At 36.5% G+C, this 23,692-nt stretch overlaps 1 protein-coding gene across 1 annotated transcript in view; it reads right to left on the bottom strand.

Annotated features, from left to right (window-relative positions):
• nau (myogenic-determination protein nautilus) overlaps positions 1-21,919 on the bottom strand; it is a 44,759-nt gene extending 22,840 nt beyond the window's left edge. Inside the window, exons 1-5 of the mRNA XM_090165000.1 lie at positions 21,665-21,919; positions 18,697-19,270; positions 15,894-16,198; positions 13,360-13,668; positions 1,232-1,301 (exon numbers count right to left, since the gene is read on the bottom strand). Coding sequence (XP_090021126.1) covers positions 1,232-1,301; positions 13,360-13,668; positions 15,894-16,198; positions 18,697-19,249 — 1,237 coding nt within the window. The 5' untranslated portion in view covers positions 19,250-19,270; positions 21,665-21,919. The remainder of the gene's footprint in view (positions 1-1,231; positions 1,302-13,359; positions 13,669-15,893; positions 16,199-18,696; positions 19,271-21,664) is intronic.
• Positions 21,920-23,692: the final 1,773 nt, after the last annotated feature.

Below are 23,692 nucleotides of genomic sequence, written 5' to 3'. Positions count from 1 at the left end.
ACCCTTTGGACGGAGCTAACATCTCCCAGTGCGCCACCGCCCTTACGGGTTACAAGAGCCGGACCCCGACTCCCCGGTAAAGCCACCAGTTATTGCACACTCCGACCCCTTGAGGGCCGCTCCTAGGTGCCACGAAATTTGTTTTACAAGCCAAGGATTTCTTCTGCCTGTTTTCCTTTAAGTTTACTTCCCGCCGCGCAAATATCCTGGTGGTAGGCCAACGTGTTCTGCGGTTGGCCTACCACCAGGATATTTGCGCGGCGGGAAGTAAACTTAAAGGAAAACATGCAGAAAAAATCCTAGGCCTTTAGAGAAAATCCCGTAATATTTCTATAAGTTATCTCGATGAAAGAGTTTAGATTATTTGGAAGGTTTTAGTTTTGACGATACGGACTACTTGATTTATTTGGGACCTTAGTTCTGCCAGAATGTAACACTAAGCAGAAACGTCAGCGATGTGGTTGGGAAAAAAGCTACTTATTATTAGTTTTGAATTACAGCCCATTATTTTATGGTCATTACCAAATGTAATTACACCGATAAGCTGGCTTTTGTTAAAACAGTTCTGCCAAAGTAGTTTTTTTTAAATGAAAATGTATTAAAATATTTTTATGTATAATCATAAATTATTATGCATAGGATTTAGTTGAATCTACGATTACATTTGATCTTACAAATATTTTTTTTTCCAAAAACTATATCGCTTCCTTGGTTATTAATAATTAAGTAGTTAATTAAAAAAGCCCTATTAGAAATAAACGTTAAAAAACTTCTACGATACTACACCTCACGGATAAAAGTATTTGCCATTTTCCAAGATGGCGTCGAATATATATCAAACCATAAGTGTATAATCAAACATAATTGGAGTAATTTACTGAGTCTGACAAAGAAACGCACCAAATTTCAGTCAAATAGATTAAATCGTTTGCCTGTTATAGGTTCAGGAATAGACATGTATCCGCCATGTTACAAGATGGCGTCGAATATAAATAAAAAATAATTGGATTTATTAACCAATTCTGACAAAGAAAAGCACCAAATTTATCCAAATAGATTAAAACGGTTGCCAGTTAATGTTTCGCCATTTTCCAAGATGGCGTCGGATATGAACCAAAAACGATTAGACTGATTACCAACGGACACATTTAATGTAATCATAATATTACGTAATGTAGTTTAGTTGTAATATTTAATTTTATTTCATGAAAGGTAATATAATTGTACTCACCCGTTGAGTTGACAGCGTAGTCATCTCCGTAGTGTCTCAGCCTGTCGTTTAAAAGGGGACTTGATGAATTCTGAAAAAGATGAATCCCGAAAATTAAAACCATTTTAGTTAAAAAAAAATAAAAAAAAGGTTTCATTCCACGATTAGTCTGATATATTGTTTGAAAATTTAAATAAAGCGGCATTTTCGCCTAATTTTTTCGAATCTAAAAGTAAAACTAAACCTCTAGACTAGTTTAAACTGATTAACAATGTAACGCTATTAATGTTTTGTAGTATGTTTACTGTTATTATACATTTTATATCGATAAGTAGATGAAAACATTAAAAACCCTTAAAAAGTAATTTATGTTTCAATTTTTTATTTTTCTGATTTGCGGAAAATTTGGTATATTCCCATTCGATCGAAATCTCAATCGACCGAATTCAATATGTTTCCGAAATATAGCCCAAAAGGCGGATTCGGTTCATTGGGACCTTTTGTTTTGTTTTTTACTTCTGCCCCGAGATATAGCAGGGTACGCAAAAAACGTTATACCTAAACAAAATTGCTACAGGTGTACTAACGGTAAGGTTAGGTTAGGTTAGGTTAGGTTAGGTTAGGTTAGGTTAGTCTCTCACTTCCCTAGGGTGGCGCGCTTTTATAAATATATTTATGCTTTGAACTTTTTATTTATATCAAGAATAAAATAATTCGAACAATTTCATTTTTTAATGTGAATGGTTAAGTTTGTAGCAATTGCGTCGAGTAAGGCTAACGCGACGAAATTTGATGTACTATAAAAAATAATATAAACGTGCAAAATTCTGCTGTAAACCGCGCAATTGGGGTATTTTCGATCGATTGGGACTCAATGTTAAATCGTTTTCGAACGAATGGGATTTTATTTTTCCGGAAAATCAACAACTCTAATAAGACGCGAGGATTTAAATTTGTCAATTGAACAACAAGTTGGCTAAGAACCCTAAATAGTTATTATTATTTTTTCTTTGAAAGAAATATCTCATATAAAGCATGAATCTTCCTGGGGTATCAGCGTAGGCCCTGGCGATGGTACAGTGTAGCCTTTGATCCTAGCATTTAAACCGTCATCCATTTTCACCGCGAAGTTTTCAGCGTTTTTTTCTCTCTCTCTTCTGTCGCGATGTCTTTGAGTATGACAAACATTTCCCGGATAGAAACCCAAACCCCGGCAGAGAATGTCACTAGTCAGAAGGTGCGGTTTTACGGGGCCAATTTCGACCGTTACTTTTTGCCGGGACACTCAACGAGATAAGTTGGCAGTGTGGTAGCGAATAGTTTCCGCTTACTGACACTCACATTTTTTTAAACCCCAAAAAAAGCTTTAAACCTTCTCTGCTGAAGATCTTGGGAAATTTTTCTTTTGAAACTTAATACGTTCCCGCCATTTGAATTTGGCAAAGTCTTAAGAAGTTAATATTTTAAATTCCCTAAAAACATTCGAGACTACGGTTCGAAATTCTGGATTTTATAGTTTAAAGGGAGTATAACCTTTTCTGGAATTTGGGGCAATACATAATTCCCTCCCCTCATATTTATAACCACGTGTAATACGCAGTGTTAAATACAGTCGTTTTTGAGGAATTATTCGACTAAAAGTATCCCCGCTTTGATAATGCTTTAATTTCTCATATCTACTAGAACCCCTTTCGTGAATCTAAAACCACGTACCTCATTATTAAGAAATTATATTTGAATAAATATCCAAACTATAATGAAAATAGTTCATTTATAACTCGGATATTGTTGTTTAGATGTTAATTAAGGGTGCATTTAAAAAATACACACTTAATATGAAACAATAAAGGTTTCAAGTGAGAAAACCTCTTCAGGGCGGGTACGCTTCCTCTAATAGAAGAATTGGGTGTTTCAACTATCGTTCTAGACTAGCGCCTACCAAACAAGGAGGGTTATACTCCCTTTAAGAGAATATGCGAAAGAATTGGTATTTTATACGACATTTAGCCGAGAGCCAAAACCGAATGAATCTCAAACTAACCGCTATTCGCGATCGAAACGAGTCTAGATGGCGCTACGCTCTTCCCAAGTAGCCCTTACGATCCAGCGTCTGATATTACAAAAATAGGTAGAACAGGCTTAAATCTTTACGCTACTGACTACAATACGCTAATAGCGTCACCTACGCATTTTTTTGACGGCAACCAAAAGTGCAAGCAGCGATAGTTTTTATAGTCCTTAAATAGAACTTAATTAATTAATTATTTTATTGACATTAATTTGTTACCAACTTCTATAGATTTTGTTTCGCGGCAAACCGTGCACCATTTTGTACAAACCATTTCTTTTAACACCTTTATCACGCTGGTTTGTATGGTACATTAAAGGGAATATAACCACAGGTTTTTTGGTGTGGAACACCAACACTTCGGCCATTTCCCGCTCCCTCCTACCGTTTCAGATATTTTTGGCGCTGGTTAGTGATTTCCCCCTAAAATTGTTAACATAAAAACATAAAAAAACCTTAAAAAAGACTTGAGTGTATATTCCCTTTAAGAATAGTACAATTCAGTTGTTCTGTAAATCAAATTATCGTATCAAGGCCAAAAAAATATCTATAGTCATTAAATTTGAATTTTGTATGAATATTGAGAAATCAAAATTTTTAATATTATTCAAATGAAGTTCGAAAACTAAAACCAAATAATCAAAAGTGGCAGTTTAAACCGGTTTTCTACAAAATCATAACATTATCGTACGCTCAGGCTGAATTATTGAAAACAGCGTACAGTGATATAGTACGCCGTAGAAATTATCGTACGTTTCAAAACTTGGCTAAAAATTATCGACGTGTACGTTGATTTTAACCAACGGGGGGCGTAGTATATAGCGTTTAAAAATTCCTGCCGGAACTCAGATAAAAATATCTCCATAGTTGCCATGGTAACCAATTATCGATAAGATGACTCTTTATGCTGAAAAAGCTGAGAATTTTCTATGCATAAATCTGGCAGCAGTTAGCAACGGGGGGGGGGAGGGAGGTAAGACAGTCAAAGGGGGGTTTATTTAAGAGCCTTTACTAATAATAACTTCGTTAAATAATTAACAAATCTAACTTTTCAAATCGTACGGAATTTCATGTCATATTTTTATGAAGTCACCAGCCAGGCCTAAAGTTTTTGTATATAGTTAAGATAGCATACATGAGTAGAATATATTTTTAAATATAAGACTATTATAAATTAAAAAATAATATAACATTAACGTATCGTTATTCCAGTGCAGATAAAAGTGTCTTTGAAAAACTTAAACCCATAATTTCCACGTAGTTACGAGTCCTCGTTGTTTGTAAGTGATCTGAGATATAGCGTCATAAAAATAATAATTAAATAGTGGAAATATATTAAAAAAGATTCAAACAAATTTTAACCATTTCAAAAGCTACACATTTGTATGCTGCAATCAAAAGTAAATAAATCAAAGTTATTATAATAAGTATTTTTCCCTACTTATTTATGATGGACCAGCGTATTTGATATTACCGATACCAGGTACCAAATTGAGCGTTCTATAAAATCGGCCCAAAACCGGCCAAACTTTTCATACAAACTATAGAGCTAGTTCAGCAGGACTAACAACCACTTTTGTTATTATTTGGTTTAAGAGAATTCGGCTTATGTCCTGTCTTTATACGCATAATTTAGAGACGTACCTTTTAGGAGTTGTAGGAGGGACCCTAGGTGTTGAAGTATGTTTGGGGTTAAGAATATTTTCATGATCTAAGTTTCTTTGTAAACCCGTGGATTTGGGACTAGTATTTTGCTTATTTGCCATCATACATTTATTACAAAAATCATTTAAAAAAAGAAAAACGGCGTGGGAAGCCGGAAATTAGTGAAGCCTAGGCTAGCAACTATATACGCTAATCCTAAAAATCGACTGCTCTCAATTTCTTACGGGTTTGCCAGATAAATATTTTTCTGTCACACGAAAAACCGGCCAAACATTCACCTCCTCCGAACTCAAAAGGGGGAAAGCAACGTGACCTGGTCGTCATTCTGTCAACAAAGGGACATCAGCTACTGTGGACAAGCTAATAGCTGAAGTATAAAAATAATAATAATCAGCTAGGCACCACCTTAGGCCCAAGTTATCTAGCGAATTTTTAATGCCTTAAACAGTCGGGTTTAGTTAAAAATTTATTGAGAAAAATCTACCAACTTAAAATTTGGCACTATTCGTGACCGAAACTATCGCAACGCCCCCTTTGGTTTGCCATTGAAAGCTAGATAGGTAGCGGCTAAAGCAGACGCTATTAGTTTTTCCTCATCCTTATTCGTAAATTTGACTACATACATACATTTGGCCAAAGATAACATATAAATCCGTACCCTCGATTCGAATTCTGAGAGCTTTCTGATTGACGATTTAGTAACGAAGCGTTTACCCACTTCCGGCACGTGACCTCCGGAAAATCGGACTTCGCAAGGAGAACGTAACCCGTCAAAAGTCTTGGATTTTCTCGCGCACATTTTTCATTGGTTAGACGCTTTAGCGCCTGCTGCCGCCGGAAGGGGAAAATTCGGAAATTGTCTTCCCCCTTTCCGTAAAACGCTCAGCGTAAAGGCTCGTCCAATGAAATTTGTACACAACACTGTTTAGCGTGTTTAAAGGCTAGCTGCGTTCTCCTGGCGTATATTGCTCCTAGCTGCCATAGTCCTATCACGAACAACTTTGGTGACGCCCTGTTTCACGATCAGCGCGTCATCAACGTTAGCCGTGGTGTTATCTGTAATTAGTTACCATGGTAACTATGGAGGTCATTTTTACCGGAAATTCGTGCAAGCTAGGAGCAACAAACACAAGGAGAACGCAGCTAGCCTGTAAACACGCTAACGAAGGGTTGTGTACGAATTTCATTGGACGAGCGTCACGAGCCTTTACGCTGAACGTTTTACGGGCGGGGGGGGGAGACAATTTCCGAATATTCCCCTTCCGACGGCAGCAGGCGCTAAAGCGTCTAGCCAATGAAAAATGTACGCGAGAAAATCCACGACTTTGGACGGGTTGCGTTCTCCTTGTGTGGGGTGTTGTGTTTGTTGCTCCTAGGTGCAAGTATCTTTCCGCCAAATGTACTAGATATTTTGCCTTCTTAACCTGCAACTGAGTATAACTATAAGCGCCTTCCCCTAAACACAAATCAAATCAGGTCGATATCTCATTGACGCCTTCCGTCGCGAATGAAGCACGCGCCTGTGACGATTTTCCTCCCCCCCCCCCCTCATGGGAAAATGAAACCAATACCCGAGGAACATAATCATTCTCGCAAAGTAGAAATAAATATTTTTTTTTGACATCTGTTATGATTAGCGCCCCCCCCCCGTACCGTGGGCCCTGCGGACCATCAGCTACGCCACTGGCCGGACCCCGACTCCTCGGTAAAGCCACCATTTATTGCACATTCTAGCCCATTTAGGGACAGCGCCATGAGCAAGAAAAGAGAGAAGCTATGGCGCACCCTACCAAACAAGGATAAGTGATAAAAATCACCAATCCAAAATATACACACACACACTTATCTCCGTAAATCAAGCTTATTTACTTTTGTCACGAAGTATAATTCGTACCATAAAAAAACTCTGTTTATAATTGTACCCTCGAACATAAATTTATAATTAAATTTCTCAAGGAACAACTCTTTTATCAATGCCACATCTTAAAAAAAAACGAAAATGAAACTGAATATAATATTTCACGCAACGCATTTTTTTGGTTCCGACATTTTTGCGTCGCTACTGATATTACTCATAACGTAGTAAAAGCGACTCCCCCGCTGCCCGCCAGGGGGGCTTCGAGGGTTGGGTGCCTCGTATCTCCCCTGGTGGCAGATGTGCGCAATTACAGCGTGGAAGACGCGATTAGCCAAGGCTTAGCGACGCTTCGGCTCTTCGCGGTTTCAACTTTTATATCAAGAGAGTCCTCCGCCGTCTAGGCCTACAGCGCCATCTCTGTTGGAGTCGGCGAACCAGCGGCGGTCGCGTAACGTATCCTGAGCTTCCCTCTGAGTGGCGAAGGGGAAGATTGCAGAATTTAGAGACTTCCTTTCAGATACGCATCTTTTAAGTTTTATCTGCTTGAGACGAGCGCCCGGAGATTCCAGCTTTAAATGAATCAGTTTTATTTGCTCCGATGACTACGCCCTCATACGGAACTATGGGAAAGCTCGCTATTTACACTTTTTATTTTTGCATCGTTCGGCTTTTTTTGGGTTCGCCAGATTTCGAAAGATTTTTTTCTATTGACTCGTGAAAACTAACTTTAAATCGCGGTACGCTATCTTGTTTAGATGAACGATAATTCGGATTATTCGGATTTCGGTCTTTTAAAAGAGTCTAAATTTATATTTTCAAAAGAAAGTCATTTATCATTGACCCCATCAAAATAGTCTACTTTCTTATGAAATGTAAGAGGTCGTTGATATAAATAAGCCCTGGAATATCCCATTTATCATCAATCAATGAAGTCCTCAAAATAACCCAATTATCAAAGAAACCCTGTAATTCTCGAATTTACCAATAAATCAATGAGTGAACGCTCCAAAAATCCCATTTATCAATGATCCCCTCTAAATATCATATTTTTCAACGAATGAACCCTTCCAAAAACCCCATTTATCGACGAGCCACTCTAAATGTCATATTTATCAAAGAGCGCCTCTAAATATAATTTTTATCACCGAATGAACCCTTAAAAAACCATTTACCAATGAGCACCTCTAAATACCATATTTATCAACGAATGATGAACATTTCCAAAAATCCAATGATCCCCTATAAATATCATATTTATCAAAGAATGAACCCTTCAAAAATACTCTTTAATCAATGAACCCCTCTAAATATCATATTTATCAATGAATGAACCCTTCAAAAATACTCTTTAATCAATGAACCCCTCTAAATATCATATTTATCAATGAATGAACCCTTCAAAAATACTCTTTAATCAATGAACCCCTCTAAATATCATATTTATCAATGAATGAACCCTTCAAAAATACTCTTTAATCAATGAACCCCTCTAAATATCATATTTATCAATGAACCCCTCTAAATATCATATTTATCAATGAACCCCTCTAAATATCATATTTATCAATGAACCCCTCTAAATATCATATTTATCAATGAACCCCTCTAAATATCATATTTATCAATGAACCCCTCTAAATATCATATTTATCAATGAACCCCTCTAAATATCATATTTATCAATGAACCCCTCTAAATATCATATTTATCAATGAACCCCTCTAAATAACACATTTATCAATGAACCCCTCTAAATATCATATTTATCAATGAATTAACTCTTAAAAAAATCCATTTATCAATGATCCCCTCTAAATATCATATTTATCCATAAATGAACACTTCAAAAATACCCATATATCAATGAATGAACCCTTAAAAAATACCCTTTAATCAATGAACCCCTCTAAACATCATATTTACCAATGAACCCCTCTAAATATCACATTTATCAATGAACCCCTCTAAATATCACATTTATCAATGAACCTCTCTAAATATCATATTTATCAATGAACCCCTCTAAATATCATATTTATCAATGAACCCCTCTAAATATCATATTTATCAATGAATGAACCCTTCGATAAACTTCACATTTAATTCCGAGCTCCAAAACGTCAACATTACCAATGAGTTCAAAAACGTCACATTATCAATAATCTCCAAAACTTCAACATTGAAAGTGAGCTCCAAAATGTCAACATTATCAATTAGTCTTAAAATGTTCACAATTATCAATGAGCCCTGAAAAGTTCACATTGATCAATGAGCCCAAAAAAGTGATAATTGATCAATGAGCTCAAAAGGTTGACTATAAAACGTCAACATTATCATTGATTGTAGACCATTGGACCGAAATCCTTGATAAGACCCGACGTGAAATAGTTGCCTACCATATCTAACGTAACCCAACCTAACCTAATCTAACCTAACCCAACCCAACCCAACCCAACCTGAACTAACCTAACCTAACCCAACCCAACCCAACCTAACCTAACCCAACCTGAACTAACCTAACCTAACCCAGCCTGAACTAACCTACCCGAAGTTAAAACGAACCAGATTTAAATTTCCCATTCAACTTCACATTTAATTCCGAGCTCCAAAACGTCAACATTACCAATGAGTTCAAAAACGTCACATTATCAATAATCTCCAAAACTTCAACATTGAAAGTGAGCTCCAAAATGTCAACATTATCAATTAGTCTTAAAATGTTCACAATTATCAATGAGCCCTGAAAAGTTCACATTGATCAATGAGCCCAAAAAAGTGATAATTGATCAATGAGCTCAAAAGGTTGCCTATAAAACGTCAACATTATCATTGATTGTAGACCATTGGACCGAAATCCTTGATAAGACCCGACGTTAAATAGTTGCCTACCATATCTAACGTAACCCAACCTAACCTAATCTAACCTAACCCAACCCAACCCAACCTGAACTAACCTAACCTAACCCAACCCAACCCAACCTAACCTAACCTAACCCAACCTGAACTAACCTAACCTAACCCAACCTGAACTAACCTACCCGAAGTGAAAACGAACCAGATTTAAATTTCCCATACAACTGAATCCCGCCATGTTGGGCTATAAACGAAAATACTTTTCGGTTCAATGGGATTCGGTCAAACGGGATTCGGTCCAATAGTATACAACCTTATCATTTAGTCCTACAATTTTCACAATTACCAATTAATTCTAGAAAGTTCACAATTATCAATTAGTTCTAGAAAGTTCACAATTATCATCGAGCCCTGAAAAGTTATCAATTATCAATGAGCCCTGAAAAGTTATCAATTATCAATGAGCCCTGAAAAGTTATCAATTATCAATGAGCCCTGAAAAGTTATCAATTATCAATGAGCCCTGAAAAGTTATCAATTATCAATGAGCCCTGAAAAGTTATCAATTATCAATGAGCCCTAAGAATTTATTAATTATCAATGAGCCCTAAGAATATATCAATTATCAATGAACCCTAAAAAGTTATCATTTATCAATGAACCCTAAAAAGTTCCCGTTTATCAATGAACTCCTCTAAATATCAGTTTTACCCTTTCCTCAATACCCTCGTAACAAATGAGATCCCATTACGATATATCAATTAAACCCTTTATCATTTAGGCGCAAATTGTAAACATTTAACAAGTTATTGATAGGTTGAATGGCTTTCCGTACGTTTTGAAACGCGAAGGAGAATATACGGCCAATTAGCTAGGAAAACAGGCGAGTCTTGGCCGTTGGGGGAGAATAAATTTGAAACGAAGAAGTGGAGAGTTGACGATGAACGCGAATCCGTACAATAAATCCGTTCTCACGTTGTTTGACAAGCCAACAAAGCCATCTCTCTCTCTCATTCGGAAATCAAAACAAGACCCGCAGACCCCTCTCTCCTCCCCCCTCTACCAAAATAAACTCCGGACCGACACTTAAGAAACAAGTGGTCGCGTTCGAATTTCGATCATATCTCAGTATAGGTCAAATCGCGATATCGGCTCAAATATCGGTATCGTTTTATTATGAACAAAAGCGTGATATCAGCAGCTATTTATTAAAGGTAAAATCGTAATATCGGCTCAAATATCGGCATCATTTTACTATAAGCAATCCCGGGATATCGGCAGCTATTTATTATAGGTAAAATGACGATATCAGCTCAAATATCGGTATCGTTTTACTATAAGCAATTCCGTGATATCGGCAGCTATTTATTATAGGTAAAATCACGATATCAGCTCAAATATCGGTATCATTTTACTATAAACAATCCCGTGATATCGGCAGCTATTTATTATAGGTAAAATCACGATATCAGCTCAAATAACGGTATCATTTTACTATAAACAATCCCGTGATATCGGCAGCTATTTATTATAGGTAAAATCACGATATCAGCTCAAATATCGGTATCATTTTACTATAAACAATCCCGTGATATCGGCAGCTATTTATTATAGGTAAAATCACGATATCAGCTCAAATAACGGTATCATTTTACTATAAACAATCCCGTGATATTGGCAGCTATTAATTAACGGTAAAATCGTAATATCGGCTCAAATATCGGTATCATTTTACTATAAACAATCCCGTGATATCGGCAGCTATTTATTATAGGTAAAATCACGATATCAGCTCAAATATCGGTATCATTTTACTATAAGCAATCCCGTGTTATCGGCAGCTATTTATTATAAGTCAAATCGCGGTATCAGCTCAAATATTGGTATCGATTTATTATAAGCAATCCCGTGATATCGGCAGCTATTTATTAAAGGTAAAATCGTAATATCGGCTCAAATATCGGTATCGTTTTATTATAAGCAATCCCGTGATATCGGCAGCTATTTATTATAGGTAAAATCACGATATCAGCACAAATATCGGTATCATTTTACTATAAACAATCCCGTGATATCGGCAGCTATTTATTATAGGTAAAATCACGATATCAGCTCAAATATCGGTATCATTTTACTATAAGCAATCCCGTGTTATCGGCAGCTATTTATTATAAGTCAAATCGCGGTATCAGCTCAAATATCGGTATCGATTTATTATAAGCACAATCGTGATATCGGCAGCTCTTTATTATACGTAAAATCACATTTAAATATTATTAGGTTAAATCGTGATACTGGTTGAAATATAGCTATCACTTCAAATATCAGTAGCGCTTTTTATAGGTAAAATCGATTAATAAGCTTAACTAAAATATAGACTCTGTTTCAATTTATATTCACTAAGCGGTTTTTAATAATTTGTAATTTAAAACTTTGCCTTGTAATTTTGATATACGAAATTCATGAAAAAACTTATCCGTGAACTCAAAGCACATAAGCTCCCCCTAAATATAATTTTTTTCTAAGAACCCACAACAAATATTATCACTTATAAAAAATAACAATTTTTTATAAGCGAAGTAGGACCATTCGATTTTTTTCGGTTGTCAAATAAGTATATATTTTTTTCGGGGTATTTCACGAGAGGGTAGAACTGGTAGCCCTGTCACGGGAAACCTCTCCCACGACGCTGTTTTTTTTCGGGTTCAAATTTGGGTTCGCGAAGTTCACACGCAAAAAACCTTGATCGTTTTCAGTGACCTTTCTAATTGAAACGTAATTTGATAAGCGACTATTTTACCAAAATTAAAAAACGACCAATGGAGGTAGATTTCACGTGACGTCCACATTTCTGATAGTTTTGTAAAATTTGCAAATCTCATAATTGGTAAAATTATCAAATTTGTTAAATTTTCAAATCTTATATAATTTATTAAATTTTGAAATCGGATTTGATATTATATTTTGAAATCGGATTTTTTATTAAACTTTGAAATCGAATTTGTATTAAATTTTGAAATTGGATTTCATATTATATTTTGAAATCGGATTTTTTATTAAACTTTGAAATCGGAATTTGTATTAAATTTTGAAATCGGATTTTTCATTAAATTTTGAAATCGGATTTTTTATTAAACTTTCAAGTTGGAATTTTCAAATTGGAATTTTTATTAAATTTTGAAATCGGATTTTTTATTAAATTTTGAAATCGGATTTGACATTATACTTTGAAATCGGAATTTGTATTAAATTTTGAAATTGGATTTTTTATTAAATTTTGATGTTGGAATTTGTATTAAATTTTGAAATCGGACTTTTTATTAAATTTGGAAATCGGATTTGATATTATATTTTGAAATCGTTTTTTTTTTTAATTTTGAAATCGGATTTTTTATTAAACTTGGAAATCGGAATTTTTATAAAATTTTTAAATTGTATTTTTATTAAATTTTGAAATTGTATTTTTATTAAATTTTTAAATCGGATTTTTTATTAAATTTTTAAATCTGATAATTTGTTAAAGAATTAAATTTTTCTAAAAAAAATTCAAATTTAATATGTTTGTAAAATTTTGTATTTTTGTAATATTTCGGCAAATTCTTAAAATCTTATACTTATAAATACAATACAATATAATATAATATAATATACTAATTTGTAATTAAAAGCACAATGGTTATAATAATAGTTGTCCACGGCACTTACCCTGTCGTCCAAGGAATCCAGGTGAGTCGTCCCATTCGGGTGGTTCCTCGAGCATTCTTGACCGTTGGGCAGTCTGTTGGTCAACAGGCGGCCGCGATAGTTCCTCGGCTCGGCGTCCGAATGGTCGGCGTGCTCCCTCTGGTGGTGCAGGAACAGGGGCGTCGAGGCCTGGTAGTTCCTGGTGCCGTGCAGCAGCGCCTCCAGGCTCTCGATGTAGTCGATGGCGTTGCGCAGGATCTCCACTTTGGGCAGCCTCTGGTTGGGGTTGGCGCAGGTTCGGCGCTTCAGCGTTTCAAAGGCCTCGTTCACCTTCAAACGGAAAGTTCACGCTAATAGTGAGTGTAGGGAGCTGTTGGCTAGCGTGGCATGAAGGGCTTGCCACCACCCTCCTACGCATTGTAACCCGGCCACCTGAATTAATGGCTTCAAAAGTCGCTTGATGACTTAGGCCTAAGGTGGTGCCTTGGGTATTAGCCTAGCTGATTATTATTATTATAGTTAGTGTGGGCTAGGAGCAACAAACGCAAGGAGAACGCAGCCAGCCTTTAAACACGCTAAGGCAGTGTTGTGTACAAATTCAATTGGACGAGCCTTTACGCTGAGCGTTTTACGGGCAGGGGGGAAGACAATTTTCGAATTTCCCCCTTCCGACGGCAGCGGGCGCTAAAGCGTCTAGCCAATGAAAAACGTACGCGAGAAAATCCACGACTTTTGACGGGTTGCGTTCTCCTTATGTGCGGTTCTGCGTTTGTTGCTCCTAGGTGTGGGGAGTTGTTGGCTCGCGTGGCATGCAGGGCTTGCCACCACCCTCCTACGCATTGAAACCCGGCCACCGAATTAATGGCTTTAAAAGTCGCTTGATGACTTAGGCCTAAGCTGATGCCTTGGGTATTAGCCTAGCTGATTATTATTATTATTATTATTTAGTTGTACCAAAAGTAAATGAACCAAAATTATCAGACTACTATATTTCCCATGTTGGAGGCGTTTTCCTTATGAAGTTACATTTTGACCTCGAATTTGAAATTTTTGCTCGCTCCTAGGCCGAAAAAAAAAACGTTTTGGTTTTTATGAAACTATTTTATATAGATACAATTCTCAAGTGCCAATTATCGTGTCAAAAGACGGGGATGGAAATCAGCTTTTATTTGACTCGATTTTCTCATCATTTTCATAAGGAAAACGCCCTCCGATTCTGGGCGCTATTTCGATAACTTCGGTTCATTTACTTCTGGTTGTATCGATGTCAAAAATGTTCTTTCGGTAAATCGTATGTATTTTATAATCCTACTCCTGAGTAGAGCTCATAAATATCCGTTTTATTTGGTTTTATCCTTAACCGAAAATTATCCAAATAAAATCATATTTTTTGCATATTAAATCGTTTAATAGCCGCGAATAATATCCATAAATAAACAGTTAACAGACATTTTTATGAATCATAAACACAAAATTTAACCATGGTTAATTTAAACTAGTAAATAGTAAGCAATATACTATAGATATATATATATATATATATATATATATATATATATATACATATATATATAGAATATTCTTTTTTAATAAAAGTTTATTTTAAACCATGAAGTATCTGTCTCTATAGTATATTACTTACTATTTACTAATTTTTATGAATAATCGAAATTGTTTCGGTTAATTTATCCATTTCCCCGAACTCTACTCCTTAGAACGAAAATTTTGCCTTATTAGGGACCGATGTATAAAAATTGTTCTTTTATTACATTTCACGGAAAATTGAGAAAATAAATAAACTTTACCAGAAGTATATTATATAGTCTCTTTTTTAAACAGAAATATTCATTTCCTGAGAAACCAAAACTTGGCCTATAAGGGTTTTTTTTAGAGAAAATGTTCTTTGGAAATTTCATGTCTGATTGAGTTAATAAATACATTTTAGCAAAAGCATAAAGCTTGTTTTCCACTAGCGCGCTCAACGACGCGTTTCTCAGCTTAGAAACGTTCAAACGTTTTTACGCGCGTAAACAAAATAGCATTATGACGCGCGCTAGTGGAAAACAAGCTTTAAAGCCCCATTTTCATGCTCGCTGGTAGCGGATAAAAATTGTCAAAATTCGCATCCGCTACTCGCAAGCGTGAAAATAAAGCTAAAATATCTGTTGGAAACAGATCGACGCGGAAAGTGAAAAAGTGTGTAGCGGAAGCGGATTTTGTCGATTTTTACCCGCTACCAGCGAGCATGAAAATGGGGCTTAAGTGTATCTGTGAGGGATAAATATTTATATGCCTACACTTTCAAAAGCAACATTGATTTAGATACCAAATATTGTAGCAGAAGTAATTAATAGACTCTAACGAGATAAGTAAACTTTGAAAAAAAGCAATTTTGACAGAGTGTGAAATGGGGATTGTGAAATTAAATTACTACTTTCAAAAACTTGGCACTTCCTTTAAGTACACACGAAATACAACTACGACTCTAGAAAGCTCCAATGTAGTAGTTTCTCACAAACTGTAGACGAAGGGTGTAGGGTAATTAAGGGGCGTACCTTTCTGAGTCTCCGCCTCTCTCTGAGAGTGGCCGCTTTTCTTCGGTCGACGGTGACTGTCTTCCTCTTGCAAGCCTTGCAAGCCCACAAGAGACAGCGCCTGGCCGCGCTGTGGCCATTAGACGGATCCGCCGAGACGACCCCTGGCGTCGACGTTCCGTTGTTGGATTCCAAGGGTGGCGCGGCGTTGCTGCAAGTGGCGTATGTGGCCGGGGCGAAGACGTGCTGCTCGGACGAGCTGTCGTCACTGTCCTCCAAATCGCTGTCTTCCTCGTGTTGGCTGGACACTTTCACACTTTGACCAACTAATGGAAAAAGGTTTCATCGTATCATAATCGCAGCGTTTTGCGTTGAGAAGCTCTTATTATGGCTTTGGTTGGCTTGTTTTTTTTATCTTTGGAAGCAATTTTTTCGATAATTATTTAAAATTGTTTTAGTTTTTTGAACATTTACTAGTTAAAACGGTTGCATTACCATAATTCAAGCGTCATTTGTCGTAAAATTTTCAAATTAGTTCAAGGGTAGTTAGATTTTTATCATAAGATATAAAAAAGTCAACTCGTATTAATAACAATATTGAACTTCTACTGTCTATTTATAAGTTGAGAGGACTCATTAAACCTTTTTTAAAAATAAAGCCCCCCAGCGTTTTGTAAGTGGAGAGCGAGGGGCAGGTCACTTCCATTTTGGGTGCGTCTTAATTATTGTAAAAATATTAAATCAGGGTTAACGTGATTAAATCAGGGTAATCAAGATTAAAAAATCTAATCAAGATTAGAAAATCTAATCATGATTTAAACGAGATTTAATCATTCTAATCATGATCTAATCTTTTTAATTATATTTAATCATTTTAATTAAATTTAATCATTTTAATCACGATTTAATCAATATAATCGGTCGAATCGAAAATTTATCATTAAAATCAAAACTAAAGTACGCTTTAATCATACTAATCACGATATAGTTTTTAATAAGGATTTAATCATTTTAAACAGATTTAGTCATTTAATCATGATTAAATCAGATTTAAAGATTCTAATCATGATTAAACGTGATTTAATCAACTTAATCGTGATTAACTTGAATTTAATCAAAATAATCACGATTAAATCGGATTTAGTCTTTTGAGGGGTGCGTCGTTAATCAAGGAAGTGACCTGCCCCTCGGTGGAGAGAGCTTTATTAAATCTTTTGATAAAGGTAAAACCGCTACCCTTTTGTAAAGGAAAAGCATCTATTAGCATTCAGAAAGTTGAAAAACCTCTATTAACGTTTTGAAAAAGGTAAAACCTCTACTAACGTTTTGTAAAGGAAGACATCCAATAATCGTTTGAAAAGGAAGAAAGCTAAATTTTTAAAAAGCCTCTTTTTTTTAAATTTTGAAAAGTTAAAAATGTGTAATCAATTAAAGCTTTACAACCTAGAGATACCACCATAAGTAACATAATAAAAGTAAGTATGACACTACCTTTTGCTTTATTGCTAATTTTCTAACCGAACCTTTTTTCGGCACTGATACTCTCTTGTAGCTGTGACTTACCGTTTTGGATGACTAATTTTTGGAAAAAATTTAAGCCTAATACCGGAGAGCACGTTCTGGAGTCGCGAGGGGCTTTGGCTTTGTTTCGAAGCACGCGTGCGAATCACGCGTGATAAAAAAACACGAGCTCGTGGCGCCGAGAAAAACGTTTTTAATTTTTATCATTTTAGCCTAATATTCCGCCTATCTACCGGAAACCAGATATTTCGGCTTAGCGGAAGTCTCGCGTATTTTAGACACTAGAGGGCTCTGTGCTGAGAAAACATCTTGATTACGTAATAACTATGAAAATCATTTTGGTTGTAAATCTCGTTAATTGTCATACTAATTGTTATTACGTTACTTATGATACCACTAATATCGTTTTCAGGAAGGGATCATTTTTAAGCTTTTGGTGACCTTTTCAGGGTCGAACTGGGACGGTTTGTGTACTCTGTGATGCTGGATAGAATTATTTAAATGACCTCTTTTTGGGTGTAATTTTACGGATTTTGAAGGTCATATTCAGTGCCGGATTTAGGTGTTCGTAGGCCCTAGGCACTTAGCTCTAGATAAGCTACCATCTATATACAGGGTGTTTCAAAAGGTTATGCAAGAATTTGAAGGAGTTGTAGGGGGTGAGTTGTGAAGTATGCCTGTTTTTCCCCATTTTCCTACGATGAGTGAAAAGAGCGCCAGAGAGCTTCGAAGTGTGGCCTAGTAGCCAATGGAAGTAGGCTGCAACGAGCTCAAAACTAAGCAAAATGGGAAACTAAAATTTATGGCGAAAACCACATCAAAAAATATTGAGTAATTTATTTTTAATAAAATAAAGAAATTTCGGGAAATTGAAAAGCGGGCGTCCGCCGCGACACCTGGTGAGAAGTCGGTGAGACAGAAAAACAACGTGAAAGCGCGCGCTGCTGAAGACGCGAAAAATTTGTTTCACACGCGCGGCGCGTTCCAGTTATAAGAGACTTAAGCGTAAATTGTGCGATATTAAAAGTTAGGATAGTTCGCAAATCGTTCATACGGGGTTAGGGGCGCTGGCGGCAGCCCCTAAGATGGCGGCGAAAATTCAAACCCAAACACCTGGCGTTATTTTTCGTTTCAGCTTTTTGGGCTAAAAGCTATTTTTCAAGACAAAAAAAAGGTACGTGTTAGTATATTGAACGTCTTGTTAATCTTTTGATACGGAAATAAGGCCATATTTGGAAAAGCTTGGTCGTTCCCCTTTAATAAAGGACCAGTAACAACCCCGCAAATAAAGCAAGCGTCTCACCTGGGCCTCTGAATTTCTTGACGCTTCTACATTCGATTTCGTAGTGATTCGCTCGATTAAGTTCGGTACATTTGGGCCCGTTATCCCGGCGCTCCAATGGCGATTCGCGCTGGAGCTGCTGCTGACACTGCGTTCCTCCGTATTCACCGACTTTGCAATCCTTCACTCGGCCCGGCTCGGGACACTGGCGCAGGCCGAAAGAGTCAATTTCCAACTTGGCCGCCGAAGAGTCGCTGGACCAGGTGGACTCGGGTGAACTGCAGAAGACCGCGCTGTCCGGCGACTGGCGGCAGTTGAGGCGCGTCTCTTGCGCCGGCGACGCGTTGACGTTGACGGCGCCGCCGTTGGTGCTGTTTCGCGTCATGGCACCGTCGAAAACCAGACGATTTCCGCTGGCGTAAGGTAGATCCGCGTTGGACGGAGCGACTGGGTAACCGCCGCCGTAGTTCGCGTAGGGTAACGCCGCCGCGTTTTGAGGACCCGCCGTACAAAAAAGCCCGTCCTGTTTGACTTGCGCCGGTGCCAGTTCGTTCGAGTAGCGACAACTTTTCATATTCTGTTCCGTTTACGGTTTCTGCAAAGGCGTTCAATTGCAATTGTTAGGTTGTCGTATGCACATTTTCACGAGTTTTCACTAGAACAAATACGCCACGGTGGCTAGCGTCGACGCAAAATATCACCGTTAGGCCTTGTACACTTATTTCTAGCGTCGACCCCAACATGGAACTAGTTTCATGACCCCAAAATCCCAGTTAAGACTAGTACAATTCTGTTGGGTCGATGTAAAAATCACCGTTAGGCCTTGTACACTTATTTCTAGCGTCGACCCCAACATGGAACTAGTTTCATGACGCCAAAATCTCAGTTAAGACTAGTACAATAGACCCATAACAAAAGAGGGGCCGCAGACGAGGCTTAAGTGAGACCTGTGGACGGAACATCCTGTTTGTGACGTTTTGAACCACGTGACCGCCATTGAAATATACAGGCGGAAGTAAGGAAACGGATGTTCCGTCCAAATTCAGAGTTGCCAGGTAAAAATGTTAATTTTCGGCCCACCAACTTTCAACATGGGTCTATTCTGTTGGGTCGACGTAAAAATCACCGTTAGGCCTTGTACACTTTTTTGCGTCAACGATCACCGTCGTGGCGTTTTGCTCTTTTTTTTTAGATACACAAATCGGTGTCGACCCAAGGCTTTAAACACCAGCACACAATAACTGATTAATCAGGGCGAGATATGTGTAACGGCCACGCCAACGGGGGGATACGTGGGGACATGGGTGGGGACACCCGTGGCGGAAGTATTCCAACCACCCGTTGTCGGAGTGGTGGTCGTCCTCACACGGCCATCCACAAACTCTGCCTCCCAGACGCTTGGGATTACAGGAGTACGCCACTACCCCCGGCTGGCGTTTTGCTCTACTGAAAACCAGCCTTAAATCAGCTGCAGTGCCATGGGTAGATTAGAATGGGTGACTTTCAAACTCAGGGCCTTGCTCAGGTCCTAACCGAAATAGCGCCAGTTACCACTAGCTTCCGTTCAACCTGGTGACAAGATTGTGAAATTTTAATGGAACTTGATACTTTCTTTAACAGAAGCTATAGGGCTGATTGGTGCTAGTTACGTTAAGAACTTGCTAGCAGACGTTAAAGGGTGTATCAGATATCTTACTTGTTATCCGTACACGTTTGATGAACGTCGTCGAATCAATAAGGTATTTGGGTCCTAAATGCACTATTTCTTTAATTAAAACTAATTTAATTTCTAATTAATGTATATCAATACGATAAAACATTATATAAATAAAATAAATATATTTAATTTAAAATCAAATTGATGTTTTCTCAATTAAGAAATTTCGATTAAAGGGACATATAGTGTAACGATTAAGAAATTTCGATTAAAGGGACATATAGTGTAACGATAAAGAAATTTCGATTAAAATGACATGTAGTGTAACGATAAAGAAATTTTGATTAAAGGGACGTATAGTGTAACGATTAAAAAATTTCGATTACAGGGGACATATAGTGTAACGATTAAGAAATTTCGATTACAGGGGACATATAGTGTAACGATTAAGAATTTTCGATTAAAGGGACATATAGTGTAACGATTAAGAAATTTCGATTAAAGGGGACATATAGTGGAACGAATTAAGAAATTTCGATTAAAGGGACATATAGTGTAACGATTAAAAAATTCGATTACAGGGGACAGTGGGTTGATTAAGAAATTTAGATTAAAGGGACAGTGGGTTGATTAAGAAATTTTGATTAAAGAAACAGTGCATCGATTAAGAAATTTTGATTAAAGAAACAGTGCATCGATTAAGAAATTTTGATTAAAGAAACAGTGCATCGATTAAGAAATTTTTATTAAAGAAACAGGGCATCGATTAAGAAATTTAGTCTCCAGAATTTGATTTGTTGGATCTGCTTCGTTAGGACCCAGAATTTAATTGTTCGAATCTGCCATCACGCGAAGCGACCGCTTAAAATTCGGGTCGAATTTTTCAAATGATTCCGTGGCCCTTTAAACACTAAAATTTCCCATTTTATAAAAACCCTATAACCAAAAGTATATAATCACTCACGAAAGAAGTATCCGTCTAAGTCATGAAAACGAAACATGTACCTTCGAAGGCTCGAATGATCGTAAATTTTCCCGCCATACCGCGACACAAAATTTACCTTCTAAAAATTTTAAAATTACAGTAAATTTGTTAGATGCGCATATTTATAAACCATATTTTTCCGGCAAAAATAATTTTAGAAAATCAATTAAATAATTGAAATAAAATATTTCGTTCAGCACCATTTGTTTTTTTTTATTTTAATTTTTAGTCAACGAATAACCCGGATACTTCTTTCGTAAGAGACATGCCTTATATACTAATCGTGCCATGATCAAATTCCAGAAGTAAAATGTAAAACCCGAACGTCAAGAAGTTCAAGTACTTACCTAACTATTCAAATTATCCTTTGTAGTGTTTAAATGACTCTTTAAACGTTTAGCCCGCAATAATTAATCAATTCCTTAATTGACGAGTGTCGCAATAGCAGGCCGGGTTGTATTACTGCTCCTGAACATGCCTACATCTCAATTACAACAATCGTTGGAGATCCCAGCCTGACTCGGACCCTGAGCAGTCGACGGCGTGCATTCTCAACATGTTCCGAGAAGAACGGGAAGAACTGTGGCACCTCGCTTTGCCAAAAGATTTAGGGTTCCCTAAACCCCACCTCTTCGTTTTCGGGGAAAGGCGGAGGAAAGTTTATTTCCGGCCCTAAAAGTTATGCCACTTCTGTCTCTAACGTCCTGGCCAGGGGAGGCACGCGGGGACAAAAAGAAAGACTCTAATTTTTGTCACGTTAATTTGTTAGAAGCCGAGGTTTAACTCCGCCCCTCGAATTAGCCGAGGCTTAACTGTTCCGCAATAAGAAGAGAAAATACTGGGGAAGCTAGACTAGTAAGCGGGCGAGATTTATATTGCTAGGAAACATTCTTCAGTTGAGAATGCCAAGGCCCGGCGGAAAAAAAAGTGTTTTGACTTTTTCTTTTAAAAAAAGTTTAAAAGTGGGGATGGTTTTTGCGTCTTTCAGGTTTAGCGGGGGTATCTGTGGCAAAGGCTTAAGTTAGAAGACTTCTTAATTCGTTTTTGGATTAAGAATATGCTACATATTCTTAATCCAAGATTCGTTGTTCTTTATGTGATGTTCCAAAATGGCGGTAAATGTTTAGCTTTATTTTGTTTTAGTATAAGTTTTAGTCGATCGCTTTTAGTTTAGTTTATAATTTAGTTTGATATTGAAGTGTCATAAGTGTATAAATATGTTCCATAGGTCTACAATTATGTTCCCTCAGTGTTTACTTAGATTCCGTAAGCTTTTAATTATGGTACGTGAGGGTAAATTATTTTCTGTAAGTATAAATTATTTTCTGTAAGTTTAAATTATTTTCAGTAATGTAAATTATTTTCCGTCGGTGTTTAATTACATTTCGTAAGCGTATAATCATGTTCCGTAAGTGTATAATTAATTGAATTATATTCCGTAAGTGTATAATTAATTGAATTATATTCCGTAAGTGTATAATTAATTGAATTATATTCCGTAAGTGTATAATTAATTGAATTATACTCCGTAAGTGTATAATTAATTGAATTATATTCCGTAAGTGTATAATTAATTGAATTATATTCCGTAAGTGTATAATTAATTGAATTATATTCCGTAAGTGTATAATTAATTGAATTATATTCCGTAAGTGTATAATTAATTGAATTATATTCCGTAAGTGTATACAATTACGGAATTATATAATTATTTAAATTATATTCCGTAAGCATATAATTAATTTGATTATTTTCCCTAAGTATATAATTAATTGAATTATATTCCGTAAGTGTATACTTAATTAAATTATATTCCGTAAGTGTATAATTAATTTAATTATATTCCGTAAGTGTATAATTAATTTAATTCTGTTCCGTAAGTGTATAATTAATTTGATTATGTTCCGTAAGTGTATAATTATGTTCTGTAAGTGTATATTTATGTTCCGTAGGTATATATTTATGTTCCGAAAGTGTATAATTATGTTCCGTAAGTGTATAAATATGTTCCGTAAGTGTATAATTATGTTCCGTCGGTGTATAATTATTTTCCGTAAGTGTATATTAAGAATTACGTTACTTTACGACTTGGTGTAAAGCCTTTAAATACCAGCCAACTGAGCTTGAATGTTCCATGGATTTTTTAATCCATGAATGTTCCAATTTAAAAATGTATAGCTAGGCCACTTAACACGCCACCGCCGCGCCATCTATATTGAAACGCCCGAACGAACACCTTAATAACTACCATATTGCCATCTGTCCAACTAAAAACGCAAAAATATAATGACGTCAACTTTTATTTTTCTTAAAAAATAATATATGTTAAATACAAATAATATTGTTAAGGTCTTAAAAGTAATACTCGAAAATTA

The sequence above is a fragment of the Leiobunum rupestre genome, chromosome 2 (assembly GCF_980474605.1).
Source record: "Leiobunum rupestre chromosome 2, qqLeiRupe1.1.hap1, whole genome shotgun sequence".
NCBI classification, from domain to species: domain Eukaryota; kingdom Metazoa; phylum Arthropoda; class Arachnida; order Opiliones; family Sclerosomatidae; genus Leiobunum; species Leiobunum rupestre.
This window is presented reverse-complemented; position numbering and strand designations above follow the sequence as displayed.